Source organism: Lutjanus erythropterus, chromosome 14 (assembly GCF_056507025.1).
Source record: "Lutjanus erythropterus isolate fLutEry1 chromosome 14, fLutEry1.hap2, whole genome shotgun sequence".
Classification (NCBI taxonomy): Eukaryota; Metazoa; Chordata; class Actinopteri; order Lutjaniformes; family Lutjanidae; genus Lutjanus; species Lutjanus erythropterus.
Genome location: NC_139330.1, coordinates 20,318,901 through 20,342,494, shown reverse-complemented (window position 1 = coordinate 20,342,494; position 23,594 = coordinate 20,318,901). Strand labels below are relative to the sequence as shown.

The window sequence follows — 23,594 nt, the reverse complement described above, 5'->3', positions numbered from 1 at the left end:
TAATTCATGCTTCTGATTTTGGGAGACTCCTATCATCCACTAGGTGCTTCAAAATACAACCAATTAAACTTTACTTAATTATTAAAGGTAGAAAGTGAGGGAGAAACATGCCTTAAAAACTCTTGCTTGCAGTCAATTACGATAAAACTTTAATGAGGCTGGATAGAGAGCCATAAAAACTGATAGCCCCTCCGTCATGAATTATATATCCATATCGATTTTGTTTCTTTGCTATAAGAATTGCAGGTAATCGTATGTTACCACATGTAAAGTGCACTTCCCTAGCGAGGATAAATATTAACTATCAAATATATATGAGGTGTGTGTGCATTTATGACCAAGCTCATGTAGAAAATGAAGAGCAGAGATGTCGAGGCAAGGGCCATTGGGAATGGATGAAGGGTGCCATATCTGACAGTAAGAGAGACCCTTAGCGGTGCTGGCTTGATATGTTACCTAGTTAGCGTCACAGAGAGAGGAATAAATAGTTCTTTATTATTTGTGGTTGCCATCATGTCTCTCCTAATAGACAGGCTATACTGAGTTTAAACCACATTATCCTCTGCGAGACCATCGCAATTACTCTTGAGAGCTAGGTCTGATGTGTGGATAAGGCAGGTCGCCCATGTCTTAATGAACACAAACAATGTGAAATGGAGGAAGGAGCAGTGGGGGGAAAGATAATGGCAGGGGAGGGCTTGTTTTAATAGAGACAGCACTAAGTTGTTTGCTATGATCTATGCCAAGTCTGAGAATGCTGAAAACCCCCAATGTTAGTTTGTAGAGATCTTTTTTCATGATCCTATTACCCAATCAATCCACACCCTTTTCCCTGCATTGTGGCGGCAAACAGCAGGCGTGAATCCTGTTTAGTGGATCTCCAGTTGTTTGGACTTGTTAGCTGTCTCGCCGTCATTGTGGCACGGCCTTGCCTCATCGGACGCTCGCAGGGGTTAAAGGGCACCAAACTGGATCACCGTGACACCCAGCGCGAGAGTTATCCCCAGCACAAATGGCTCAGTGCTGGGTTAATTGATAAACTGCCGCTCCACTTCATTAGTCAGACAGACCGGGCTTAACGAACGAACACAGAGAGAGTGTCACTCTGAATATGTTAATCATGACTGGCCATTATGGGGCTCTTCCCTCTACCTCCTTGTCTCAATCTCTGGCGAACTACAAAGACGAGGGATGTGTGTACGCTTGTGTCGAGCAAGGCTATTTATCAGTGACAATAGCGAAAAAAAACGGGAGACACAGACGCAAGAGTGGTCCTTGGTGTTATTGAATATAAATATATAATAACCATGTAAAAAATGCATCATTTGGCCTTTTCACAAAGGCAGTTGTAATATAGCACTAGGTGAGCACTGTACTTGACGTACACACTGGAGGTGAGGGTGTCAGGGGAGAGCTCGCTGGAGCGAGAGGAGGTTTTATTGTTGCCCAGCCCTTCCGCTTAAGTGCACATGGCTGGGAGGAAGCCGGGACCTCCAGCTCTGACCTCTGCGCATGTATATTTAATAGGCCATCAGTTGGCCGGGGCAGCGCTCTGATCAGGATTCAGAGAGGGGCTTTGAACACCCCTGTGTATTCCTGAGCGTGCAGCCTCAAGCTGCTCTCCCCAGCTGTGTCAATCCGACAGCACTGTTACAGGCACCCAGACAAGGCGCTGGGCACTCCACTGCTACTGCCTAATGACTACAGAAAAAAAAAAAGCAAAACAAACACAAAAACAATAACATTTGGCGTATGGAGCTCTGCTACCATCTAATGAGTGGTTTTAAAAAGTGAAATATTACGCCAGCTGATATACTGTAGGGTGTGTGGGATGTGTTTGGATTACATCAGCTGCTCTATACAATGCTATGTTCCCCTTAATAATAACAAAATGGCAATCTCACGGTGACTGCACTACACACGCCGGTAACGATCGCGGAAACAAGACGGCAAACAGAGAAGTGCCACTCGTGTGTCTTTTCTTCTAACAAGGTATCACTACTCTTTGAATCAAATCGGCTCGGCGTGTGTGTGTGCAAGTGTGTGTGAGAGCATGAATGTCACAGTGCACGCACGTGTGTCTGTGTGTGTGTGTGTGTGTGTGTGTGTGTGAGGGCAGCTTAACGAGGGTGGTTCATTTGACAGGCAATTAGTTTGCGGAGCTGCTATTGACAGCCCCTGTGCTTGTGTTTGTTCAACAGCTCTGGGTGAGTTCCACGCTCCCTGGGCTACGTGACAAAGCACCTCCGACAGGGAGCTCCTGATCTCCACCGAGGCTCGGAGGCTCGCGCTGTGAGGGGGGTGGATATGTGACAGCCTAGCAGAGAGAAGAGAGGAGAGAGGAGAGGCGGAGAGATACAAAACCCACAAGGGTCTATTAGGGGGTTGTTGCAAGTTAATGTAGCTACAACACACTTTTTGTGTCGTATTTTGAAAGGCCTGAGCAATGATGTTGTCATTTGTTGTTTGATTGCGGGGATAGCGGAGGGTAATCTTAGGAGACACGCGGGCTCTCACACTACATGCACACACATAAAAATGCAGAAAGAGAGGAGACAAGGAGGTGGGGGAAAGCTAGAGGGAGATGGAGGAGAGGAAAAATATAACAAGATCCAAACACTCTTTTATCCTCGAAAATCCCATATTCTAATGCAGGGGCCCATCCCTCTTTTAGTTGCAACCATTTCGTTTGTAGAGCCAAGCTCCAATCAATATCATTATTTTCACAGAGGATCGAAGCGCCTTCACCGAGTTAATGGGGGATTGAGGTGGTAAACGTTTACCCTCTCACTGTCAGCAGAGCAGTGGTCCATAGTGGGCCCAGATGACAGCACTGGCCCCACTGTGGACACACTATGTGGAGATGTCCTGTGGGTAGACAGGCTGCATGGACTGTCAACCGCCTGCCATGCCCTAGATGGCCTAACATATCAGCCACTTGAGTTAGAGCAGCAGCATGGGCTTTGACTTCTGCTAGAGCTAACAGAAACAAACCGGCCAGTGCTGGCAGCAGCATTACTGCACCGCTTGACATTGTTATTGTTGATACAAGGAGAACTGGAAACAGATTTTGTTTTTCCTGTATTATTTCAACAAAATAATTCAAAGTAATACAGAACTAATTAGGTATAATATTAAAGGAGAAATATGTCATATATTTACTGTAGTGAATCACAAAATAACCATGATATGTCATCAGAGATAATAATAAGCTAAGTTGAAATATTGGCTTCTCTAACAACAAAGCTGCAGACAGCATGTTCTCCTTTTAATTTCCCATTCTGGGCCAGAACAGCGTTTTTTTTGTTTGCCCGTTTCAGGTTTATTAGAGTTCAAATTAATGCTGAATGTTTATCGAAAGTGTAAGTGTCTGTTTATGAATCGTAAGAAGTCCTTAATAATCTTTTTAGACGGAGTAGATGTTTATAACAGTTAAATTAAGAAATATTTTAATGGAGTCTGGCAAGACGTAAGACAGACCGTCAGTAAACTCAAACTCCAGAGTGTGTATTTTCAGAGCACTGGGCTTTTGTTTTCAGGACATCGACAACCGACATTTATAAACAGCTGATCAACTTACTCCACTGGTACATCGTGATGACTACAGAAAAAGAGCAAAACAAACAAAAAAAAATCAGTAACATTTGGCATATGGAGCTCAACTACCATCTAATGACTGTTTTTAAAAACTGAAATATTCCAGGCCAGAACATCTGTTTTAGTTTTCCCATTCCATGTTTATTAGACTTAAAATTAATGCAGAATGTTTGCCGAATGAGTTAGTGTCTGTTTATGAGTTATAGGAAATCATTAATAATATTTTAGAAGGAGTAGATGTTTCTAATGATTAAATTGAACAACATGTTAATGGAGTCTGGCAAGCAGTAAGGCAGTGGGAAGTGAGCTGTTATTATCAGGATAACGGGCTTAGCTTTGTATTGACAGACAATTGACAGTTACAAACAGCTGATCAACTTACAGTGAAGGACTCGCCATCACTTGTCATTGTCAAAATATAATATTGCACTCATCTTGTGCTGCTGTTAAGTGTCCCTGCCTGAGCTTCGAGTCTGAGGAGGAGGGGTTGGGGGTAAACAACTTGCTTCAACCATAGATTGTAGAATAAATAAAGGAATTCAATCATTAAGGGGATTTAAGATATTTAATATGCGGTCTATCACTCCAATTTGCTAAATGGGCTGCAGTACTTATTTTGAACACAAGGATGTTACATATTTCTCCTTTAAATAACATGCTGCATTAACATAAAATATTATTTTATTCAGTGCTAGACGTCTACGACTGGATCAGCTGTTCTGTCGGATTTTTGAGAAATGAAGACTAATCTGCAGCTGGCAACAGCAAGGCAAATTCTCTCGTATAGCAGCATATGCTAAATAGCTCTTCAAGCGCGCAGATGCATTGCTGTAAAATACTTCTCCTGTCTGCGTATCTGCATCTCCCAGATGGGTCCCAAGCTGTGCCAAACTGCATCTCATCAACTGCTATGAACTATGGCATCACATGACCGCAGGAGATATGTGGAGTCCTATTCTGTCTCGCCTTGGCACAACATGGTCAAGCGATGCATCATGAGGAAGCCCACACTTTGTCAAAAATGGAGGTAAGTAACAGAGAGAGGCAGCAGGGGAAGGAGTGTTGAAAGTTCTGTTCAATACACGGGAGAAAAGAACAAGACTTTTGTCCGATTTCTTTTTTTTTTTTCACTTTGGAAAAAAGACTAATCAGCAGAGTTCGAGTTGATTTGGGTTTGCATGAGGGTGTGACAGAGCAGCGAGAGATTTCATGGGACGTTGCCCCATGATTCATTGAGTTATTGGTTTCCGCCCTGTTTTAATCGCTGGCGGGCCAGAGCCAAAAAATCTCGGAGGATTCCGGAGAGCTCTTTTCTCCACCGTTCAGCAGAATGGAATTTGGTCTGCAAGTGCCTCACGTCATTCGAGGCGTCCTTCACAGTTTCGGGGGCCCTAATTCAAACCACATGGAGGCCAGCGTCCGGTTACGGACCTCTGCAAAAAAAAAAGGACACATTCCCATTGGCTGCTCCAGGATGGGAAATGGGGTGTCTTGATGGAAAAAGATAACAAACACATCTAAGTAGGAGTCACAACATAGCCAAAGCACACACACACACACACATTCACATGCATAAATATACATACACATGTACATACACAGCGACATATACAAATATACAAGCATATACACAAATACACACACAGGCTGAAATGTACACTTATGGGCCTGCAAAAGCTGTTTGCTTGACATGATGGAAGAATGAGCAGCAGGCTCTGTAATATTGCTCCTATTCTTCATTGACAAGCATATATATTTTTTGCTGTTCCCAACTGACTTTGCAGCGCTGAACTCCATTTATGAATTATCTGACATATTTCCTGCTATTTTTTTGACAGGAGTACTCAGAGGAAATTTCAAGGCACCTTTCTCCTGACAAGTAGAAATATCAATATTTGAATAAATTGCAGATTTGGATCTCCTCACATGGATGCTCTCCAGCAAGAGTGTGTGTGTGTGTGTGTGTTCGGATGAATGTGTGTTTGTCTGTGTATGTTTTTGCATGTGCGTGTGTTTGTGTGTGTGTGTGTGTGTGAGTGAAGGGAATGGGAAGGGGTTTGTTTCATTCTGTTACCACGGTCTTATCCCCCTGAGCCCGCAGGCAGAAATCTGTATGCAGCATTTCATTAGGAGGGAGCTCGACTGAGTGACATGTGAAGCACACCTCGCCGTCGACCTGATGAAGTTTACTTCTCTCAAACGGCAAAAAGCCACTTTGTAGACTAGCCCTTTTTTCCACAGAGGAAGAGAAGGGGGGTGATGGCTGAGCACCAATAAAAGAATCATGAATGTTGTTTCACAGAATGACAGGCCTATCTGTACACAAATATTCCTCTTCGAGAAATATGTAAGCTTCAGAGCTTTTTTTTTCCTCGTCTCTTTTTAAAGTGGATTTGACTTGATAGAACTGACAGTGTTCAAAATATGATCACCTAAATTCGAAGCCTTGTAGCAAACATCTAACAAGACGCACAAAAGGGAGAATAGACACGGTTTGTTGTTATCTTACAAAAGTGGCAAGTGTTATGTGAGAAAAGTAGCATCTCACCCAGTGAACTAAATAATTTACAAACAAATACACCATTGTCCTACAACCTTGATAAATACACCGTCTCCCCATAAGAGGTCAATGTCAAGCATCCATAACACTCAGCGCTGTCTTCTTAAAGCTCCTGGTGTTACGTATGAGAGACTTCTGCCTATCTGTCTCACTCTGTTTAGCTGCAGTAGCTGCCATTCTGTCTGCATGTCTGCTGCTGCCGCTGATAGATCACTCTCCTGCCCACCCCCTTCAACCGACCCCCTCCCCTCCGCACCCCGCCATCATTTCAGGGAGCCTGAGAAATGGCTTAGCCATGTGAGGTTACTCAGGTACCAAAAAAGGCTGTGACCCTGTGACCCCCCGAGCTGACCTCCCTGACCCGAGCGTCATACTTTCTCCCTCTCCAACAGAAAACAAAAACAAATCTTATCATGCGCCTCCGCGGCTCAAACGAGAAAAAAGACGGCCCTTATATCAATGTGGTGCTTTGACAATCATCTATCCACATGACCTGTGATTTCTCCAACAGGGTCTGCTTGACACTTACAACAGAGAGGTGACGGCGCGCAGGTTGTCCATCTCTCGCCTCGCCTGCCCTTATCTCCTCTCCTCTCCATCTCTGTCCTCACTCCTCCTTGTGTGCACAACTTAATAAGCAAGCAAGGGGTAGATTCCCATTATGGAAACCCTGGAAAATGGCCCGGACATTTTCCCCCATATCTGGGATCTCCATCTGGAGAAGGCACTCGCGCTCTCACTGCCCCCCTCGTCCAATCTCTGTGTGTGTTCTGGTGAGCCTACGCCGCAGAGATGGCTTTCACTCTCCACTGGCTACAATGAGATTGGCCCACCAGGTTGACTCTATTCGAATCGACAACCCATTTCAATAACGTAACAAAACAGAACAGAGTGGCAATGTTGAATAAAACATTTTTGAGGAGTGCCCAGGGGGCAAGATGGAGGTCTTAAATTATCTAAATCTGTAAGATTTTCGAACGCTTTAGCAGAAACACACATTCATCTACTGTGGGTGATTCTCCAAATCCACACTTCGATATGACTTTCAATTTTAAGGGGAGGATTAGAATCAATTTTATGATTTAAACTTTTTTTTTTGCACTGACGGTTATGCCATTGTTAGACTATCATGTTTGATTTGTAAAAATAAACACTACAGAAATGTGTCTTCTTATGAACCACGCAGCCAAATTTGAATGATGATGATGATGAAAAAATCAATAAGTATGTAAAATTAACTCATGATAAAAGTGGATGCTCCATGTCGCATCTTTATTGGACTTGTACACACTTTTTGAGCAACCAGAACCAGAGGACAGTGACCTTTTAACTCATTTGCGAATAAACACAAGCTGCAACAGGATGGTATTTTTTTCTCCAGTGTCAAGGTGTCGGAACTGAAGTGAGCAACTGCTGGGCTGATTTGGACTGAAAGGGACGCTAAAGGTACATTCGTAACTGGGCAGGAGGTGTCATTTGTGAGTCCGGGCTTATAAAGCTTTCAGGGACATCGACTCGACTCATATTCCAGGTTGCCCAAAAAATCCTAAAGACAGATATCCTGAATAACACTTTAACTCCACAATTCAGTACTACATAGTTCTCAGTCTTTTACATGTTAGTAAAGTATAATGTGTTTAAAAGAGGAACTCTGAATTTCCTTCACACAGACTTTAAAAAGATGGTGTATATGTTACCAAGTGTGATATAAGAGCTGGTAAGCTATACTGTATCATCTTTAAAGTGTGCCAGATGCAGCAAGTAGGCAGAGGTGGAGAGAAAAAAGCCTGGGAGAATCGTCGATCCTGCCTTTAATTTTGATTACTGAAATTGAAAGCTCATTTAGATAGATTTTCGATTTAATATTGAAATTGTTACACCCCTATCATCTACACATAGCATAGCATAATCTGTTACATATTGATTTAATAATAGCATGTAATTTAGTTAGTTATTTCCCATTTGTGTTGTCCTGAACTACACATCTGTGTCACTGCATCACATCAGTTTGGGCTGCTTCATAACTGGAGTATATGGTTAACAGACTAATAAAGATTACACTGAGGTCAGCAAGTCACTAATCCCCGGCGTTATTAGTAAAAACAAAGCCTACAGCTTTACGCCATGCACCTCCTCACATCTGAGTGCCTATGCACGTGCATGAGGTCCGAACATAATACGGTGTGACTTAAACCATACAATGAGAAGAGAAAATAAATATGCTAAGAGCAGCAGGGGTGGACCGGGCCAGGCCTCTGCGGACCTATGTCATCACTCCCTCTGGTCTCAGCTGCGCTCCCCATCCGAGCGAAAGGCTCAATGATTACGGAGGCTCAGCTTCCCTCTAAGAAAGCAAACTGGAGCTGCAGTCCAAACAAGGCCGAGCCAGCAGCGAGGGAGCGCTGCTACGCCAGGCAGCTCGGGTTTACCGTCGCCTCCGACCTGGCTGGCCCCCGGGCTTGCATTAGTCCCCCCAGCCCAGCCTCTCTAGGACAAACAAACAACCAGCACTTACACAGTCAGGGACGAGCAGTGAGGCAGGGAGAGCCGGTGCCACCAGCACTGAGCGGAGGGGGAACCTGACCCAATTGGATTTGCTTTATCACCCCATATAATGACTCCCAGACTGGCCTGTTCCAGTGGTAGAAAATAAAAATTACAAAAAAAATCTGCCTGCCTGCCATTCTGAGTTTGGCCCAAAATGGGCAGCTCCCCCAAAACAGATGGGGAGGCATCTCAAAAATGTTCTCTGCCTCTGGGGACATGTGGTTTTCCCCATCATTATATAACTGTAAACTCCTGGATGTCAGAGATTGGGGATAATAACTTTCAGATGTTGGCAGCCCAGCCCGATGCTGGGACCTGCTGGATGGGAACGGTTATTTGGCAGAGGGGAGGAAGTCCGAGAGATTAGGACTAAGATGTGACAGGGAGAAAAGTGGATCTGGACCGGAGCTGAGTGGGTCGCCTTGGTCTGTTCGACATTGTACCGTTCGGCCCTTAATGATGACCGTGTGGAAGGTAGAGGATGGAGGGCGAGACACAAATTAATATCAAAACCAGAGGAAATCATGTCATCCTGTTAACACGCCGAAATCAAGCTAAAGTGCTCGGGCTTGATCCGCCACTTTTAGCATCCCATTTCAATTTTCAGACACATTTGATATGACAGTTTTAGCACTCCCCATTGCAGTGCAGATGTGCCACTAATTCAGAAACAGACACACCTCCTTCAATAAATGAGTCCTTATAGAAGTGTCATCCCGTTAAACCATTTTTATTGGTTTGTCTCACATGGCGGTGGAGGATCATTGTTCACTGCCGACGTGGTCGCTGCTCGCCACTGTGGTCAAGGTTTGGTCACTTAAGCTCATGAAACATCTCCTCACTCACATACTTATATATATTCCAGCTGGTCACTGCATTGGTAAAAAAGCACAATCCCGTTTTTCTTCTTTTTAAATATTTTTCTCCCCCCTTTTGCTTTAAAGTATCGATCGCAATGCTGAACAAGCAGAGGAGTGTTTTTTATTGTAAATCAATACTGATCGATCGGCTGCCTGGGTGTTGAATATGGATCAATATCACACCAGGCTGTGGAGGAGATCTGATTTCAATTGGCAAGAGAAGCCCACAGCAGGTTTCCATCAAGCGGTAATTCAAGACATGGGAACATAAGTCAGATGGATTGATATAGACTAGCCAGGACCTTTCTTGCCACTGAACCAGCTCAAGGAAATTTCTGTCATATATCATTAACGCAGTTGGGGCAGGCAGTAAAAAAAACAGGGGGAGCAGAGTACCTCAGTGACCCTCAATGAAGAGCACTGGTCAAACATTGAATAAATAGTCCATTATTAGCATGAACGTTGTGTTTTTTTTTAATAAAGAAACTCTAGAATAAAAAAGTCAAACACTAAAATAGACACCGGAGCAGCGTGGTTATGTTGTGTGGAACTTCTGGTTCTGATTATGCCGAGGTCAGCTCGAGATTCATACTGTAAGCTGTTATTAATTTACTGAACAAATGTCCTGGAGAAAAAGTGGTGAATGGTGAAATATTTTCATTACACTTATCATCCGGTCGATCTTTATTAAACCTGCACATTTGTTTAATTTAAACACTGCGAGAAAATACATAATAGAATTTAACAGGCGCACATGTGTCGCTAAAGTGCATGGAGCATGTTAAAAAAGCAGGTCACCTCGTTCATTCATCACTTGTTTGTGATTCCTGAAGAGAGGGGCACTGTTCCAAATGACAGCATTGTAAAACAATAAAAACAGAGCTATAGTTAGAAATAACTTGTCACTTTTAATAAATGACACTGGTTCAGAGCTCTTTCTCAGGGGCTTCTCCTCCGATACATCCCAGGCACCCCTGGGGCCAACGGAGCAGCCAGCGGACCAGCTCGTTTCCCCGAGGTAACTGATGACCCTCTCCCCGAACCCCCCTCCCCAGCTTTGTCCTGTGACCTCACACCAGCGGGAGCAGGACCATGTCCGATGAAATCTTCAGACTGCTTCCCATCCTAATCTTGCCCGTGTCACACTACAAATTGCTACATTCAGAAAATGGAAATAGATTGAGGTGGAGATGGAGGGAGGGACTGACAGAGGTAAAGGGAGAAAAGGGGAAGGATGGGAGGAGAGGGGAGGGAGGGGAGCGGAGGAGTGTGCATCGACAACCAGTCCCCTAAGAAAAATACTTGAGGAAAGAACGACTCGGGAGATCCCGACAAGGAATCACATCTCAGCGAACATATTGATCTGATTTACAAAACCTCCACTCTAATGCGAAACAAATGGCGTGGGCGTGAACTGGTACTTAACCATAAAACCCCAGCATTACTCCGTCTCCGATGAAATACCACATATATCCCTCACCAGGGCCTAATGTGCTGTTTTACGGCCAGATACGACTGAGGTTGACCCAACAGTTTGTTTGACAATTAGGGGAAACCTAATAAGGATTGAATGGGAGTGAGAACATGCCAAGAGAAAGAAAGGAGACCCTTTTTCAAAATGGCTAAAAAAAACACTGGTCTGAGTGACCTAAATGTGATTCACAGAATCGGGAGCTGTTTGACAAAGCTCTTGCGTCATTAATGCTTTAAGAAATCAAACAACATCTTCAAAACAGCTACAAAGTTTAATTATAAAGGAGAGCTGCTAAATATTTGACAAAGAGTGGCATGTTTTATTCACTTCAGATTTAATTTCAATAATGTAAGATATTCACCACGGTGGCTTATTGCAGCAGAGTGTCAGGGAAAAGTGAATAAATCTTAAGAGATTGTTTTCTTTCATAATATCAGAATAAATCACTTACATTGCCACACAGCCTGGATTTAAATCACATAAATGGAGCGCAAGTCAGCGAATGCAACAGAAGATAGTAAACTAAAGATAGAATTAGCAGGATTTGTCTGATTTGTTCGTAAACGCACCAGAAAGAGAGTTGATTTTTGAGTATCATGTCAAATACGACTTTTTGAGTTGGGAAAGCATCATGAGCACAACAAAATAATGAGGAAATAAGGAAATACAGGAAGAAGGCAGGGTGTTCTAGTCCTACATTATTATTTTTTTTAGTAAAATGTTGCATATTATGCCTATAACAACATATACACACCAAATAAAATCTTTGATAACCTTTTCTTATTTCTGCGTGTGTGTGTGTGTGTAACTGTGTGTGTATACAAGGTCCAGTGTTGCTCTTGGCCCAGCATTCATCCCATCACCCCAGCTCTGGCCTTGTTTCTGTCAGCAGTGAACCAGGGGAGTAAAGAGTGGTGGAGGGGAGGAGGAGGAGGAGAAGGAGAAGGAGAGGAGGAAGAGAAGGAAAGAGGGAAAGAGAAGTGGGGGGTGGCGAAGGGGGGGGAGGGGTTGTCTCCATGGACAGATGGACTGCTCTTTCTCAACACATGTGGAACCATGTTTCGTCTTTCACTGCCGTCAAGCTGGAGCCGAATCCGTCGCTCTGTTGGCCCGCGCCACTCTTTCGTACTGCACACCTCTCTCTTTAGCACAGCACACACACACACACACACATGCACACACAGAGACACACACACAGCACACAAACATCTCCGTCTTTCTCTGCACACATGTTAAAGTCATCACCCCTGCTCAGCGCTAGTAAAACACAACACCCCCGGCTTCTCTGCTGTTGTCAAGTCTTGCCATTAGCTGATGCCACTGGGGAATCCTACCCTAGTGAGGTGGGTCTCCCTCGGGAGCGTCAGGCACCACGTTACGTTCAGCCGCCACTCATGTGAACCCAAACATGTGAGCATAATTTGGAAAATATCATTTATACTGTGCGTCTTTGTACGTGTCTTGACATTTACAAACTGCGATAAAACCGACATGAGGGAGGAGGGAATAGAAAACAGGGCGAGAATAATTTGAGGTAATGTTTTGCTTAGTGAACAGTATTACCCAATCCTGGATGTTGGAGCGCTGGGAAGGAGGTTCTGGCTCTGGGGCTGCAGAGAGGGTCTGGGTTTCATTTTTCGGCAAGTGCAAGCCAAAGGAGAGCTGCCAAGTACAGCTTTCACTCTCAACACTTCCTGCTCTTCCTACTCTGGCTCGGGAGGAGACAGGCTTCACTCAAACATCACGTCGACTTCAGGCAGGGGTGGCCAGCTTATTCTCGCGTTTCTCAATGGGCGTCAAAAAACCCACATCTGTCACATGAATTACACCATAAATAAAACGCAGAGATGGATGTTTTGCTAAGCCGCAAATGAAAAGGTGTGCGCAGGTGTTTGCACGTGTGTGTAAATATAGAAGAAGAGAGCATTTCCTATACAAGTTAGCAGCTTTAAATGACTCACTGTAAAGCCTTAAAAACATGGCAGTGCATGTCCCACGGCTCAGTGGTGTAATGTAAAAAATCCAGAAGGAACACCTGCAGCAATCAACTCTCAATCACAACAACAGTGACCCCATCCGCTGCATCATTTTCATTATGGATGGTGGGAGCACAATGCTAGATTAACACTACCTACCGAGTGCCATCTTAATTGCCCCTCCGCAGATGCAGTGAAAACATGTCATTTAGGTACTTCATAAACAGACTTCTCTTCGCAGGTTATCAACACAGCCGCTCGGTGAAAACGCTCCCCTCTTTTCCAATGCTGATGTGCAATTAAAATGGTTTTAGAAATCCTCTTTGACAGTCCAGGGCTTAGCCAAAAATGTAAATGACATTAAAGGAGACAATGAATTTAATTTTGTTTAATGTCCCCTTTCGCTGATTCTCATTTACATCACATTTCCACATAAAGGGCTGACCTTATAAATACTGGCATTTGTTCAGCTTTTGGAGGTAATCACGGTTTTGCAAAAACCAGATGGGAGCACACAAATTTTCCGATTTGTTTCTTAGAAGGCCGGGGGAACCACATGTGAGGCGTTCTAAGACTGCGGTCTTTTGTTTCTGGTAAACAACTTGACAACAAGTCAAGTGCACTCTGGGAAATGACCTCGTAGGTGTTCCACAAATGAACGATAACGCAAAGTCATTTAGAAAATACAGGCTCGCTAATGAGGGACATAACGGAAAGCTAAGCAAAATTTACATTAGGCCAAAATTTAATTGCATTAACACACGAACAGGTGCGGTGAGGCCTTTATAAATGAGCTAAATGAATAAAAGCCTCCCACAGCACAACCATGTGTGCTGCTGACCAAAAAAAAAAAGAGACAAGGGGGAAAAAATAAGGGAAAAAACAAGTCAATGTCATGAATTATTCAGTGGCTGGGCTGCACTCCAAAGGTCAGCGCTCTTTGACCTTTGTGACAGGAAGTGAAAGGGAGCGCCGTAGTCGCTGGAATAAATGGAGCTGACATGTTTAGGTCCGCTCCAAAGTCCGTTTGTGAATGGCAGCGTAAATTGACACAGGATGTTAAACTGTATGAACATACATTAAATTCAAAATTCATATATGGGCAGAACACACACTGATATCACATTCTCCCTCCGTCTGTCTCGATTCCTGCTTGCATAAATTGCTGCAGCCTCTCAGAGTAAAGCGTGACCTTTGAACCCCCGACACGCAGAATGAGTCATTTTCTCTCCTCTTTCAACAACATGTGCTGTCTTATTACAAAATCCATGTGTAAGCCTGAACAATGTATCTAATCTTTCACACAAGAGAAGACAAAGTCAATATGCAAGAGAGTGAAGACAGATACCAGACCTGGAGAGTCATCGCAAATTGAGTTATGTTTGGCTATACACTACATGCACTGTAAATGGGAAAAGCATCTAATCAGATATTGGGTGCCTCATCACTATAATTCTTAAGACTCAAATTACCGACTGAATCAACCTACACCCCCGGTTACTTTAAGGCACCATTAACTTATGAATGTGACATCTGTAGCACTGCTGGATTTATAAAGGGGAGAGATGATTATACAGCAAAGTGATACGGTCATAGCAACAGTGCAATTAGTTTTCTTTTATTTAAAGCTACTACAAGGAGTTTTTACCTGGCTATGAAACAGTCTCAATTTATTACTGTTGCCTCTATATGACCGATATAAGCAAACAAGACTATCAGCAAAAAGACGAAAAGGCTATTTATGTATAGCTGCTCTTAATGTCTTTCACCAGATTGGATTATCTGTGAAATAAGGTGAAACAAGCCTGTGTTCACTTTTTTACCAGGAGAGTTACAGTGAGTAGTACACTGGCCAAACATTTTTATTTAGATGATTTTTGACGTTATATTTTGTGTGCTTTTGACCACAGGCACCTCCAAAATCAACAAAACATGAAAGTTTCTTGCAGCAGCTTTAACTTTCAATTTTTTATTTTCTGATCACACATTGGAAGAAAGAAAAAAGCACCCTCACTCATGCTACTGAAAAACAATACTTTTTTTCCTGTAGAGCAAAATATGTACTGACTTTCCCCAAAAGATACCAAAATTTGAGTCACAACACATATAAACCCACCCAAATGGAGCTAAAATAGGGCCTTTCTTCATCCAAAAAGGAGTATGAATAATGCAAGGGCATCAAATGTAAGTGCTGAAATATTTAAAGACCAAGCAGTGCTGAAACTTTGTGACAGCTGTTGGGCCTATATCTAACCAACTTTTTTTTTTTTTTTAAAGAGAATCCTTCCTCTTCAAAAATCTGAGTGAAAATCTGTATCAAAACTCTGAGAGAAAATAGGGTAAACAGATGTCTGGCTTGACCGCAGGAAAATAGGACACATTTGGAATGATAAGTTTCCCAAACTCCGTTGGATATGCCAGATCCATGGGAACGCCAGTTAATGTCTTGCTAGATGCCAGCTAGCTGTGTGCGCTTTCCCCTCTTACCATCTGGGAAAATGTTACAGCGAGTGAACGCCATCAATGATTCACTCCAAATCTGTTTCTTAAGGTTCGGCCATGCTACTGTTTCTCCAGGAAATGTGGCAGTGCTCGCTGGTTTTCATACTGTAATTGTAGACAGATGAGACATGCCTGATTCAACAATCAAACCTCTCCTCTAGGTTTATGTCACTCAACTATGTTCTACTCAATTGGAAATAATCAGTCTCTGCCAGCAGCGACCGCAGCACAGGTGCCTGTAATGATGTGCATGAGAAAATGACAGATGTAACAGAAAAGGCTGTAAAACATGGACGCTTTAACTAAAAGCTCACCCATATGCACAACGGGAACGGTCGAGTAATTGCGGTAAATAATCTTAGCGTGCTCTGGTCATGTCCGTAACTCTTGCTAAACCCTGCAACCTTTCACAAGCACCCCTCTTTCTGCGAGTCACTGGGAACCTGTGTGGGTCTGTTAGGGTGAGCTGACGGGCTCATAGTTACGACATGGAGACAATGGGAGGGTCTAATGAGGAACATATGCTTTTGTGTTTCAACAGAGCCGCTCATTGTGCAAGGAAAGGGATACTCTACTCCTATTCAGGCTCGTCACAATGAAAATCCGAGCCCTCCCTGAGCCAGTTGAGCTTACAATATCCATCCGCTTCTTTTTTCTCCCTGCTCTTTTTTTTCCCACCCCTCTTTCTTGACTTTAATTCTCCATGCATTCATTTTGCTTATTGTACTTATGTTACATGTTTTGTCTGGCAGATTGAAGAACAATGGTGTACGAAACTCTAAGCAGTAAAAGCGACACAAAGCAAACATAAAAGCAGCGGAAATTAGGCAAAGTAGACGTCTCAAGTTATATGTTAATGTCTCGTCCCTTCACTAACAAACGCACTTGACTAATAAATTAAAGATAGAATCAGTGGGATTTGTCTGAGCTGGTCTCACCAGAAAAATACCAGGATGTCAAATACTGATGTTTTGGGCTGGTAAAGTGTCCTGAACACAGCAAAATAATGAGAAAAATAATGAAATGCAGGCAGATACAGCTACAGCCACTACCACACACTTCTAGTGAGTCATAAGTGATGACTGAAATGGATTATATTTGAGTTTGTACATTGTTTTTAAAGACAATGCTGCAAATTATTCCTTGAAGCAATCCACTTGGTGCCAGATACAGCAAAAAAAAGCTAATGATATTGACCCTTGCACATGATGCACTGTGGCTGTCAAGCATAAACAACACACAAGGAGCATGCGTGCATATGAGGACATCCACGCTTGTGTGTGTCTGCATGTCTGCGTGTTTGTGCGTGCCATCTCCATGTGTCTGTGTGAGTTTTGAGTTCAGACAGCAGTAGCTCTGGTAATCCATCCAGGCTCCCAGGGCAGCCAGCTCCTACTTCCTGATGCATGAGAAGCCGCTGGAGTGGAGTGGCAGCAACAACTGCTCAGCCCTATTTGATTACTAATAAGAGAGTTGTCCCCTCTGTCAGATACCAGGCATTCTCCACTAAGCAAACAGTGATTCCGGCTAGTCAAACATTAGCATTGCTGTCTCTCCCTACTACGTGGTGAGAGTTACATTGAGATCGACGCTCAAACTGCACCCCCTGCCTCACCCCTATATCCAACACACACACCCACACACACCTAAACATATTCAGACTGACCAGGACTTGTGAGAAAAATGTCAATGCCTGAGAGGAGACCATTTATCCACCCTCTTTAGAAAGTGATGAAGGTAATATAAATGTGGCAGATGCAGCTTCCCTGAAGGTGCAGAACAAAACAGCGGACATAAAATGTTTATCCCTTCTAAAACGAAACTTTAATGGCGTCTAGCTCACAGCTAACTCGAGAGAAGGAAACAGTCAATGAAAAACAACTATTGACAGTGTAAGCATCACTGTCGTAAACAAAGAGGGGGAAGCCAGCCAAATAAATGTGAAGTTGCCTAAGCTAATTAGGTGTATTCCCAGCATGATCCTCTAGTGATTGAACCACCTGTGATTGAACAAACCCTATCCAGGTGGTGACCGCCCCTCGGTGCACAGGTACCTGGGAAAGACGCCCCTCAGCCACTCACACACACAATCACCCCACAGTTCCCACACTGTGGGCTGCTATAAGATGCAAGTCAACCCAACTGGGCCGTCTGGCACACCGGGAGGGAACTCATTTGTTCACTAGCTCATCCATGTGCCTGCTCATCCACTCAGCCACTCATCCATTTAGTCACTCACTCATTCACTAACACACAAGAAGAAGGCGCACACAGCCTACCTGTCAATGATCACAGGGTCTGATGGAGTCTCGTTCCTGTTTCCACAGCTTTTCTTGTCACAGCATCGGCTATAGGAACATAGACAAGTGTGTTTTAGAGCAAGCAATACTTTGCTAAATAAATAAAAATAAATAAATAATGCATACAAAACCACATACATTTATTAAGTGCCTTGGAGTGGGTTTGATATCGGGGAAAAAAAAATTCGCCATGAGATTTCCTTCACTCAATCTATCCATTCCATTGATGCTGATGGCTGATAAAAATGGTGAAAACAACATGTTGTGTTGTTTGGCTTAGTGTTGGAGGGGAGGGGAGTGGGGATTGGGCCAGGAGGCAGGGGAGTCACTTTTCACAGCTTCAGCTTTTGTTTACCTCTAATTGCCAAGCTGCTATTTCTGAGGGAGATGCAAGGTGCCACCCTCAACCAATATTTCTGCGGGGCATTTATCAATTATGGCCTCAAAAGCACTAATCTATCTTCCACCACATGTTTTCAACCATCTCCTCCCTGAGCCTATAGCTAGCTGCCTCTCACGTCTTTGATTGGGACTTGAATCAAAACTGCAAAAATAAACAAATACATCATCCCCGGCTTCCATTTGAAATGAAAACATATAAACATATGTGAATAAGATTGATTTATGCCATATGGTGCCGGAAGAAAAACAAAGATTTTGTGCAAAGCTACTGTCAGTCAAGCACAAGCTATTTAAATTTGTCTGATTTACACGACTTTCTAGCAGCAATAATAAAGATGTGTTTTATAGCTGAGGCACCTCAAAGTATTAGAGCAAAAATATAATTCAAAATCTAGTGTATTACAAGCCTAAAAAAATAAGATATCAAAAGATTATTCTGATTATAACTCTTCTTATTATGTATATCTTCTTATCTGATAAAGTAGTTCTTTATTCAGCAGCAAAACGCACCTCTTCCTGACAAAAAAAATATATTACCTCTAGAGCACGAGCATATTCAACGTGTCACAAATAAGTGATGGATGCATGTATAAATTGAGCGTGAGTGATGAGTTTATGCATGGAAAAAGACAAATCATTCTCAGTTCTCATGCTGCACTTGCTCCCAAGCAGTAACTTGAACAATGCACCGGTGCAACAAAGGAGAGGTTAACCGACAGTATCCGAATTCAATGTTCACAAAGCTCATGCTGAGCTCAACAATAACAACAAAAGGCGTTTTTCCTTTTAGTATCAATGACACCGCTGAATAGCAGCCGCAATATGAGAGGTTGAGATTTATGTGGTTAAATGACGCTAAAAGGCTCGCTGATCATTGTTGACAGGTGGGATCAACCGAGAACTGACTCTGTGCTGGAGAGGAGAAAAAAAACTGATACATAGCATGTGACGCCTGTGCATAACTTAACAGAAAACACATTGTCTCTGGCAGGCTTCTTAAATGATGACACACAATTCTTAAAATATAAAAAATAAATAAAATGCAAATTAAAAAACATAACTTGTGTACTGTGTCACTGGCTGTTTATTATACGTTCAATTTCCCTTCAGTGGAAAAGACAGTCAGTTAATTTTCACTGTCACATTCATACTCATATCAAAGTTGAATCACATCATATCAAAGTTAGAAATGACAGCAGCTCCACAGGACAGTCAGTGGATTGCTGCATCACATCATGAGTGTCAAAACTTATCGAAGGGGAGGAGGGGAATTACTTTTTGCCTGGATCTGCAAAATGGACAGAGCAAAAAAAAAAAAAAAAAAAAAAGATGCTTACCTGCACATAATTTCATGAGTAAGAAGAACTCTGCACATTTCTGGATTCTTGTCCTGGCCCTCATAAACTATGGCCTTTGGAAAGGAAATGAAATGGAAATAAAGTGAGAACACAGTCGTCTCTTAAACACATATTAACTCACGTAAAATTCACAAATAATTAGACTCACGTATCTGCTATTTTTGCACTTAATAAAATAAATCAGGGCATGAATACACATGATGTCAGGACAGCAGAATATATTACAGGAGTGCAGGGGCTAAGTAAGAAAATCACAGCAATATAAATTATGTTAATTAATATAAACATCAATGACAACAATTCCAAAAATAACTAATAATAATTACAACACCAACAATATTTCCAGTGGCAGCAATAATACAAATATAATTATAAAATTAATTCTAATGATTATGGTGATGATAATAATAATAAATTGTATTTTTTTATTAATCTAGATAATATCCTGTGGCTCAGACAGACAGACAGAGAAGGAGAGGGAGACAGAGAGATTTTCATAAGGAGAGATCCAATAGAAGTGTCATCAATATGCTTATAATCTGGGGATATTTGGGGGAAAGTGTTAATGGGCAATCTGTTGTTTATTTTGAGCCGCTAACAATGATCTTTCTGTGGATAAAAAGCGGTGTCTGGCGGTACGGTTGAGTAATTTTTGAGCATTGGCTGAAACAGATGGCGTGGAGCTATCAGTTCTGCCGCTCTTCTCTCCCTCCCTCGATCCCTCCCTCCTTCTTCTTCCATTTCTAAGGATAGACACTTCACTCCCTCGTATATACAACTGAACCGGCACCGAGTGTGTAAACGCAGGCAAAAAAAACCCCACTACATTATTGACAAAATACTGAAGAAATAACACAAATAAAAATACAAGAAAATAAATAGGGGTTTGATTCATTATAATGTGATGCCATTCATATTTTTTAAATATTTTTTCTGGTATGTCTGAGGCCAATATAATTTAAAAAAAAGTGACATATCTGAACCAGGTCGCTTTTAAAAAGAGCTGTCCTACTTGACCTGCTGTTTTTTCCCCCCCTTTTTCTTTTTTTCCCCTTTTTTTCTGGGAACCTTACCGGGCGATTATCTTCTATATTGGTTTGATTTATGTCGCTATTTGCAGCTGTAGAAACACAAATCCATAAATTGCTTGTTCTGCGTCATTGACTCGGATCATTCGCACAGGAATGTTGTCTGTGACCAGTGGTCCAGGCTTCACGGCTCTATTCAGAACAAGCCTCCACCTAAACACTCTGTTTAATACCAAAAAGTCAGATGGAGAGCTGAAATAACGACGTGTGATTTTATTCCCATAATTATAATTACGTTTGCAAATCTTTGCGTTGGCTTGAAACGTGCATTATGTAATAATAACATTTTGAGCGCCGGGCTCTCTGGGTCAAAAGTCACCTCAGCAAAAAATATTAATATTTATATTTATAAATATAATATTTAATGCACAATTTTAAAGTAAGTTTCGAGCGTCACCTCTTACTCTCTGCAGGAAAAGTCATATTAGATCACATGGAGCAGACGTGGTGTTTAAATTTTAATGTTGGACAAACTGAAGCCTAACTCTGCCAGAGTAAAATTGACTTTTAGGAGTCTTGCAATATGATATGACCGAGCATAAACAGTCAAAATGGAAGCTGTCTGCTCTTGTTACACCGGTAATTTGATTTTATTTTGTGCCACAAGTGCATTTTGCAGGCAGATCTTTATTTCTTTCCGAAAAGCGTGTGCAGTTGCATCTAAGGGCTGAGAAGAATTTACACGGCGTGTTAAGTTTTTTTTTGTTGTTTGTTTTGTTTTTTGTGCAGAAGTGAAGCATGGATGTGTGCGTAGAAACAAGTGTAACAGCAGCTTACCTGCTTCGTCATGGAATCGATTAACCGTATGTAAAGATCCTGTTCTGTTCTGACGCCTGCATGAAGAGAGAAGAAGAAGAATTTTGAGGAACTGAAGGCAATAAATAAAAAAGAGAAAGCCTTCGGGAAAAAAAAGTTTAGAACATGCAATAAAAAATATAAAGAGCTCAGGCTGTTATTATAAAATTGTTAGACTGCCTTTTATTATAATAATAATAATTACTGTTATTATTAAATGTGGTTTTATGCAGACAGACCAAATACTATTTGATGTATTTCCACGTGTTTGCAAAATATTAACGACACTTGAACTCACCATTGCTGTACAATAACTGTAGTTTGTAATGTATCCCATTGTTAGTTTTTTCACTGGTTGGTTCCTGTAGGAGACAACAGTTTGTGAAAATCAGCAACAACAAAACAACTTGCCTATCACATGTCTGTGTGTTTGCATAAAAAATATTTATAGTTTCTGTGCAAAAGAAGAGAAACAGCTTTAGTTGTTCTAAAAACGACTCTCTGTCATCAACGAATTGAGTTTTTAAAAAAAATCAATATTACACGTGACATCCCCTTAGTAACCCCATTGCCATTTTCAGAGAACATAATTTCGATAGGCTACATGTGCTGATTATGTACAGGGGGTTTGCATGTTATTTCTCAAATACACCGCTTACTTTTTCTTTCTCCACAAAGTCCACAAAAGCTGTCCTTTCGATCTCCACGGGCTGACCCTGTCTGTCATACAGCGCCAGGACGAAATGGAAAAAATTGGATTTTCTGAGGTTGGAAGGGGGCTGCTTTTCATAATGTGCCCGTGCCAAGCCGACACCGCTGCGGGGAGAAAACAAGAGACCATCTCGGTTAAGCACCGGACACCGGGGATACTAGATGATGGAGCAGGCTGATGGAAACATTGGAGATGCAGAAGCACGCTTGAGTACGGGGGAGATTTCTTGATTTGTCACAATAATGGGTAATCTGATGTAATGAAAGAAGGGAAAAGCCGAAGGGGGGGCATTTATTGGGAGACCGTAATTGATACAGAGTATTCAGGGGATTGAGGGGTCGATATGATGAGGAGGGAATGCGTGAGAAAAATCAGATGCTTTTTGGCATGCGTACCTTTGGGCGGCTGTGTTTGCATCCACCACCCCAGCTGTGTGCATCCAGGAGCGGACCGAGTTCAGTCCACCCAGCGGTTCCTCCTTCATCGTCGTCCCACCCCGCGGTATAGTTTCCTGAATCCCAAACATTTAGGACAATTTGCGTGGAAAAAGAGCCTCCTGCGAAATTACGGGGGGAAAATAAACGTCCAAAGCGTGTTATCCTTTAGGGTTCTTGTTCTTTTTTTTCACGGGATAAGTAGCGAGAGCCGATTCAGACTTGCGAGGGAAAACCCGGTCCACAGGTCTTGCCTCCCTCTTCAGTCCGTCCGATGTGAACAATTCTCAAAGTGCTGTACTTAGTTAGAGCGGTATCCACAGACTGGAAAAGTGAATTGTTCAATAGACAAGATTTTTTTGTGTTGCTATTGTTCCTCTTTGTTTTTTTCTTTTTTTTTTTTGTGCTATTCACAGAAAAATCGATGGCAGTTGTTTGTGTTTGTGGGTGATGCTGCTGCTCTCAAAGTGCCCACATCCCTGAAGCACCCGCATCCAAAACCTTCAGGACTTCTTGTTGAATAAAAAACCCACTCCTGAAAAGGTGCTGCTGCTTCTCCACAAGACAAACACAGGCAAAGGCTGATCACCAGTGGAGGTGTTCCTAGTACACAGGAGAGGTGGATAAGGGGCCCTTTCGCGTCGTGCAGGATGGATGGGAACATGCAAAACTAAGCCCTCTTTCCCCGAGGACTGAAATCTTTCCCGGGAGCCAAAACTCTAAACCCACGGGAGAGGCGCTGTCAGAATATGACGCTGAAGGGGCGTGGTTTTGACCATATATGGAGCTCTGACGGTTCCTGTCAGGCAGCGGCGCTCCACTGTACGGGTACAGCCCTATAGTGCAGCAGCCTGAGAACACTCACTCGCTCCACTTTTCCTCTTGCTTAGGCCCTATATGTGGTGAGTTTGATTTTTTTAATGATATGGAAAATTCAACCGGGTGTAACCATCACACATAATGAGGAAAATAATAATAATAAAAAAAAA

The 23,594-nt window shown here is 42.5% G+C and overlaps 1 protein-coding gene across 8 annotated transcripts in view; it reads right to left on the bottom strand.

Moving 5' to 3' along the window:
* Window positions 1-23,321, bottom strand: part of LOC146315512 (transcription factor COE3) — an 85,037-nt gene extending 61,716 nt beyond the window's left edge. For 4 of the 8 annotated variants that reach the window (XM_084735463.1, XM_084735467.1, XM_084735461.1 and 1 more), the window contains exons 1-6: window positions 22,567-23,320; window positions 22,119-22,275; window positions 21,758-21,821; window positions 21,442-21,497; window positions 19,556-19,629; window positions 17,796-17,864 (exon numbers count right to left, since the gene is read on the bottom strand). In XM_084735463.1, the coding sequence (XP_084591589.1) occupies window positions 17,796-17,864; window positions 19,556-19,629; window positions 21,442-21,497; window positions 21,758-21,821; window positions 22,119-22,275; window positions 22,567-22,697 (551 nt within the window). In that variant the 5' untranslated portion in view covers window positions 22,698-23,320. Of the gene's footprint in view, window positions 1-17,795; window positions 17,865-19,555; window positions 19,630-21,441; window positions 21,498-21,757; window positions 21,822-22,118; window positions 22,276-22,566 lie in introns of all 8 variants that reach the window. The other 4 variants (XM_084735459.1, XM_084735460.1, XM_084735464.1 and 1 more) reach the window with 2 other exon arrangements.
* Between the last annotated feature and the right edge of the window lie 273 nt (window positions 23,322-23,594).